Below are 5,409 nucleotides of genomic sequence, written 5' to 3'. Positions count from 1 at the left end.
AAAATTGGGAGTTGCCAAATATTTTGTAGTCCAATACCCTTTGGACAAGTGGTGTTTGTATAAAGCAGGTGTGGCCAACACGTCGATCGCGATCGACTGGTCGATCGCCTGCTTTTGACTGGTCGATCGCCACTAAATTCTCCACAACTAATCAAACGCTTATTAATTGAAAAACAAATTAAATATTATAAAACAGCACTTCTGTCATTTTGAAACAACGCACACATGTGCAATAAGACAATACCTAAGTAATTGTCACTTTCTTTGTTGCGTAACAATTGTTATTTTGGCACCAAATTATGTCGTAACAACTACAATGTTTGTCGTCACAACTTGAGTGTTTGCTTTAACGAAGCTGTTGCTATTGATTGGGGAGATTTAAAAGTTCCCACTGACTACTTTGATAAAAATTGTGTGCATATGCGACGTTTTATTGTTGTAATAACTAGGTGATGCTTGCCAACAAAACTCATGACCATAAATATGTGGCAATTGTCAAGCAAATCGCATGAAAAAATTTGCGTTATTGCTTTGTGTTAGTGTCAGCCTAAATTACGACTGATCAGTCGATCGCGTACAATTAAGAAAATTTTCGTCGATCTTAACGACTGGCAAGTTGGCCACCCCTGGTATAAAGCATGTGGTTTTCCAAACTGGGATTCAACGGAACAATCAAAAGCTTTATTTTCTTATTTCACATCTGAATGAATGGAAATTTATATGTGAACTTTGACTTACAGCTCGGTGGCAACAGTCATTTTTGGCAATGTATATATTCCCTTGATAATTTAGTATAGATGTATACAATACAAAATCACACAGAATTAAAGTTTCTCAATTACAAATTTTAAAATTTGGGAGGGGCCATGGCCCCAAAGGTTATAAGTGATGCCTGGTTAGTGTGTGTAATATCCATCGAAAAAATATCCACGTACAAAAGGAGCAATAATGTAATTGTTAAAATTCATTTTTTCGTTCATTTCTAATACTCTTCAATGATGGTATCGACAAATTTTCTCGTAGCATCCCGAGATTCCTCCCACGAACGAAGAGGTTTGTATTGAAAATCGGCTTCGAATTTGCGATGAGAAACAGTGAAGCAACTACATGCGCTTTGCATCATGAACGGCGTCAGAAATTCCTGCAAATATATTTTTTGCTCTTTACCACAACAGAAAGTTGAGAACTCACAAGGTTAATCCTGCAATTAAAAATCCGCTGATTTAATTGTCCATGTTTTACAATTGGACACACTGGTGCTGCTATAGGGGGCGACTTGTTTACTCATAACATCGCATTCCAAAAATAAAAAGCGCGAGACTATTACCTGTCGGTCGATATTTTACGGTAAAGCTACTCATGTGAGAACTTAAATCACAAAAGGTTGCTAATTACGAAAGAGGGAGAAAAGGGCATTAACAAAAGTTGAAAAGCAAAATTGTGTGAAAATTCTGACCGTTAAGGTTGTCGTAAGGTTTCAGTTAAATATGCAATTAAAAATGTAGCACAAACTTAGATACTAACTTTCATTTAGTTTCTGCTAATTTAAATAAATGTGCTCTTTTTGCTAAGTATTGGAAATTAGCAAACATTTATAATTTAAGTTCTCGCATTATCCCAACCATCTTTTACCTGCATAAACCTAATTCCAAAAATCGCCAAAAATTTGGACATAAAGTTAATAGCATAGATCAGCAGAATAAAACTCCAATACGGTAGGAACGGTTCCCGTCCGACAATTTTAAATCCACGATGATTAAAAAAATGTTCATTTAGGCGAGTGTAAGACAGCTGTGGCGTATCGTCTCCGATGAAATACGCCTTACCACCAAGATCTGGGTTGTTCTGTGCAACAATTAAATTATTAGTCAGACGAACAAAAGTGAACGAAAAAGTCGCACTACACATATACTTGTAATTTCGCAGCAGCCACCAAATGACTCCAAGCTACATTGTCAATGTACATCCTTGACTGCAGATGGGAAGGATCAGTAAAAGATCGCATATTTTTTGATCCGTTAGAGGGAAGAAGAGCTTTCAATGCTTTGTCATCGCCTCCGTAAAATCCAGGAGCACGCAAAGCACATGTTGTAAGGCTCTGCTAGGTCGACAAAAAACACTACGAATTTACTAAACAAGCAGAAATTAATCCTTTAAATCAAGGATCCGCAACTGGTCGATTGCCACCTAATATTGGGTCTTGGGGTCGCACACAATATATATTTGTACGTGTTAGATACATTCTATAAAGTTTTTTATTCAAAATAATAAAGGTTTTCTTCGCATGAAAATTGCTCAGATGTTTAAAATAATCACATATATATTCCCCCAGCATTACATAGTTTTGTTGCGTAAAACATTTTTGTCGTGTTTTCTGGTTTGTAAACATACAAGAATGTAAATGGCTTAATCAACAAGAGGCTGAACAAAATAAAAAATGTGATTGTTTGTAGTATCCTTTTTTGCTTGATGTTGGTTTGATGCCAAGCTATGAATTTGACAATTCTGAAACCTTCGGTCACAGTTGCGTTACAGGTGCACACCACGGGAAGTATGTGCTGACTATTGAGTTGGTAGCAAAGTGACAGATTAACGGCAGCGATGTTGATTCAAACGAACTTAGAACAACGAGTTTATTGGGTCGTAAAACGTTTGGAACTAACTTAAGTATTTTAAAACTGCTACCTTAGGTCACGTGTCGCAATTCATAGGATTTTCTTTGTACGAGATTTGCACAGAGGTTTTAGAAGATTGCATATTCGCTGAGCATTTTATCGAAAAGCAATTCTTACCTTACCACCAAAACGCCTCGATCCGTTTGCCTTGATTACAGTTTGTTCCGCCTCGTACTTTGTTATTTCGTATGACTCTGTTCTTGATGATGGGTAGTTTGTGTCTTCATCACAGTTTACCCAAGGATCCCGGTTGGAATTCGGTCCAATTACGTGCACGCTACTAGTGTAAATCAAACAGCCTACGTTGTTTTCAATGCAAGCTTCAATAACCTTCATCGTTCCTTGTATAAAAAGAAGGTACAAAACGTGGTGTTCAGAATGAGCTCGAAAGTTTCGATAAATGTGCGGCTGACGTGAGATATGGTATTAATAGATTCAAAACGGAACCCTATCTAGACCTCGTAAACTTCAATACTTAATAAAACTTACCAGAAACATTGCAATTCCAAACAATGTGGTGATCTACTCGATTGTACAAGTCCATTAGGCAGGCCATATGAAAAACAACATCAACGTTTTTCATTGCTGAAATAAGTCGCTCTTGATCAGTAACACTTTCTTCGATCCATTCAATTTCGATGCCTGAATCTAAAAGCATTACATAGCTTGCAATATTTGCCCTAGCAAACAAACGTATTGGTGCTTATCATAATTGCGTCAGCTTTTCAGTTAATGCAAACAAGTAATAGTTTGAAATACACTGCATCGTATTTACACAGGATGACGGGATTGTATTTTCGCCCTTTCCTTTAAACTATATAATCCTCAATATAACACATACAATTAACCAATACAAACAGTATTTTCGGCAGTACTGTTAACGTGTTTAAATTCATGCCCTTAAAATCGTTTGTAAAACATTTTGCAGTATGACTTTACGAAAATCGTTCACATAAATTATAGCTGTAGAGGTAAATGTTCCAGGCCTCTCAGAGAAGGGAACCCAAACCGTTGCAAAAATTAAATTGTGATGAATAATGTTATATGGGAAGGGCTACTACCCATTTAGCTAATTTTCGATACGTGGTGCAGATGCTATAGCCCAAAACCTGACGTGAGTTATGATGTTAGTAGATTTTCCTGTTATGTGGGCATGTAATTGAGCATTGACGATCCCGTTGCTATACCCTAAACCAGTGGTTCTAAAACTCGGTTTTCGGGGCCGCATGTGGCTCCCAACTACTTATTTTGCGGCTCTCACCAGACCTCAGAAAACCACCAAACATTGCTATTTTAGCTTTCAAAGTCATAATCTTTAGTGATTTTCTTAAGGTTTCGTTTTTTTTGCGGCTCCCTGCACACTTAAAAAATACCATTTGGCCCCGACAATAAAAAAGTTTGAGAACCACTGCCCTAAACTGTATCATTACCAGTTTCTGTTTTTCATGACAAACAAAAAAAGCTTAAGGGTACGTTTCAGTCTTCCGCTGTAAACGTTTTACAAACTGTGACTAGGTTCTATCCTGGGCCACATTTAAGGCTAACAGAAGGTCGTTGACCAGCTTGGAACTTTTTCTTATTAAATACTCTAATTTCTCACTACATATAAACGCTAAATACAGCACTTTCCAGTCAGATTACTTACCCCTGCATACATCAGCTTGGCTAATTCGAACTTCGGATGGTATTGAAATATCATAAATCTTGATTTTGTTTGCGTTCTCTATGTTATTTTCGCAAATGATCTTCACCAAACAGTTTCCTAGGTTTCCGCCTCCACCAGTAATGAAGTAGGTCTTTCCCATTGCTGCTTTATCTGCAATAATGTCGTTGTCAACAGCTAACCGCTCCGAAAAGGCAGAGCAGTGGTTTGGAAACACAAGAGCTTTTTGCGCTGTGTGGAATGCTATCAGTATTGAGAGTGCAGCCACGTCTCTTTTCTGGAAAGCCTACAGCAATGCCAAAGGTCGTTGACTCACTTATCACAAATTTTCTGAATGGTGCTCGGTCCAAAAAGTGTCCTTGGAGCTGTAAAGTCTTAGCGCAGCTGCAAACAAGCCGGTTGGTCAATGATTAACGACTTCGCATGATTGGAACAGTTAAGCGGTACACAGTGCACACTATAACGTTTCATTAGGGTGCACTGTCTGTGATAACGTGCAAAGTTGCTTATGGAGTGTAATCATATAGGCATTATTTTTTGTTTCGCTTTAACCAGGGCCTAGGCCAGGGCTACTCAAATGGTGGACCGCGGTCCATATCCGGACCTTTGAGGTCGTTGGATGTGGACTTAGACGGTCTTTCGATTACGGCAACATATATACTATCATTTGTGTGTTAATTACTTGAACATTGCTATGAAGAGGTAGTTTTAAACTGGGGTCCGCATAGCGATTGATCGGCGGGCTGCGAGAAACCTAAAGTCCTGCCAAAATCCTATGCGAGTTTAGATTGTCAAATTGTGACGAAAAAATGGACGATTATTCCACTATACAATTAGCAAAGCGGCAATTGTTTGCGCACAATTATATCTGTGATTTAATAAACTGAATTTTAAATTATTACCTTAGGAAGTAATCATGCAAAACCAGATAAAATGTAGATGACGTTGTACCAATATATACTCTCCCAAGGAGTAAAATCACGCTTAGCGCCTAGTTCAAGCTTTCATTTTTGACCGCGATTCTCGACATTAGCTACCAAAATAGGCTCAAACATGTTGCATTTGCATTTC

General features: G+C 38.0%; 1 protein-coding gene across 2 annotated transcripts; it reads right to left on the bottom strand.

Moving 5' to 3' along the window:
- Window positions 1–659: 659 nt before the first annotated feature.
- On the bottom strand, window positions 660–4,630 carry LOC145230005 (3 beta-hydroxysteroid dehydrogenase type 7-like). Of its 2 annotated transcripts, none has more exons than XM_080095356.1 (6): window positions 4,321–4,630; window positions 3,165–3,323; window positions 2,793–3,016; window positions 1,913–2,098; window positions 1,633–1,845; window positions 660–1,141 (listed from the first exon to the last, which is right to left on the bottom strand). In XM_080095356.1, exons 1-6 carry the CDS (start codon window positions 4,478–4,480, stop codon window positions 983–985), a joined length of 1,101 nt encoding a protein of 366 aa, XP_079951482.1. In that variant the 5' UTR covers window positions 4,481–4,630; the 3' UTR covers window positions 660–982. The 2 variants fall into 2 exon arrangements, with proteins under 2 accessions (XP_079951482.1, XP_079951481.1); XM_080095355.1 differs by having other exon boundaries at window positions 1,913–2,101; window positions 4,321–4,592.
- Between the last annotated feature and the right edge of the window lie 779 nt (window positions 4,631–5,409).

Source organism: Phallusia mammillata, chromosome 5 (genome assembly GCF_965637545.1).
Source record: "Phallusia mammillata chromosome 5, kaPhaMamm4.hap1.1, whole genome shotgun sequence".
In the NCBI taxonomy this organism is placed as follows: Eukaryota; Metazoa; Chordata; class Ascidiacea; order Phlebobranchia; family Ascidiidae; genus Phallusia; species Phallusia mammillata.
The sequence above is the reverse complement of the archived record's forward strand: the minus strand, read 5'-3'. Positions and strand labels throughout refer to the sequence as shown.

What these genes read in the sequence shown, in the direction of transcription:
- LOC145230005 (XM_080095355.1), bottom strand. Translation starts at nt 4,480, where the DNA reads ATGGGAAAGACCTACTTCATTACTGGTGGAGGCGGAAACCTAGGAAAC. An exon ending in CCAAGCTGATGTATGCAGGG is followed by an intron (nt 3,324 to 4,320) that starts GTAAGTAATCTG and finishes TAATGCTTTTAG; the next exon opens with ATTCAGGCATCGAAATTGAA. An exon ending in TGGCTGCTGCGAAATTACAA is followed by an intron (nt 1,846 to 1,912) that starts GTATATGTGTAG and finishes ATTGTTGCACAG; the next exon opens with AACAACCCAGATCTTGGTGG.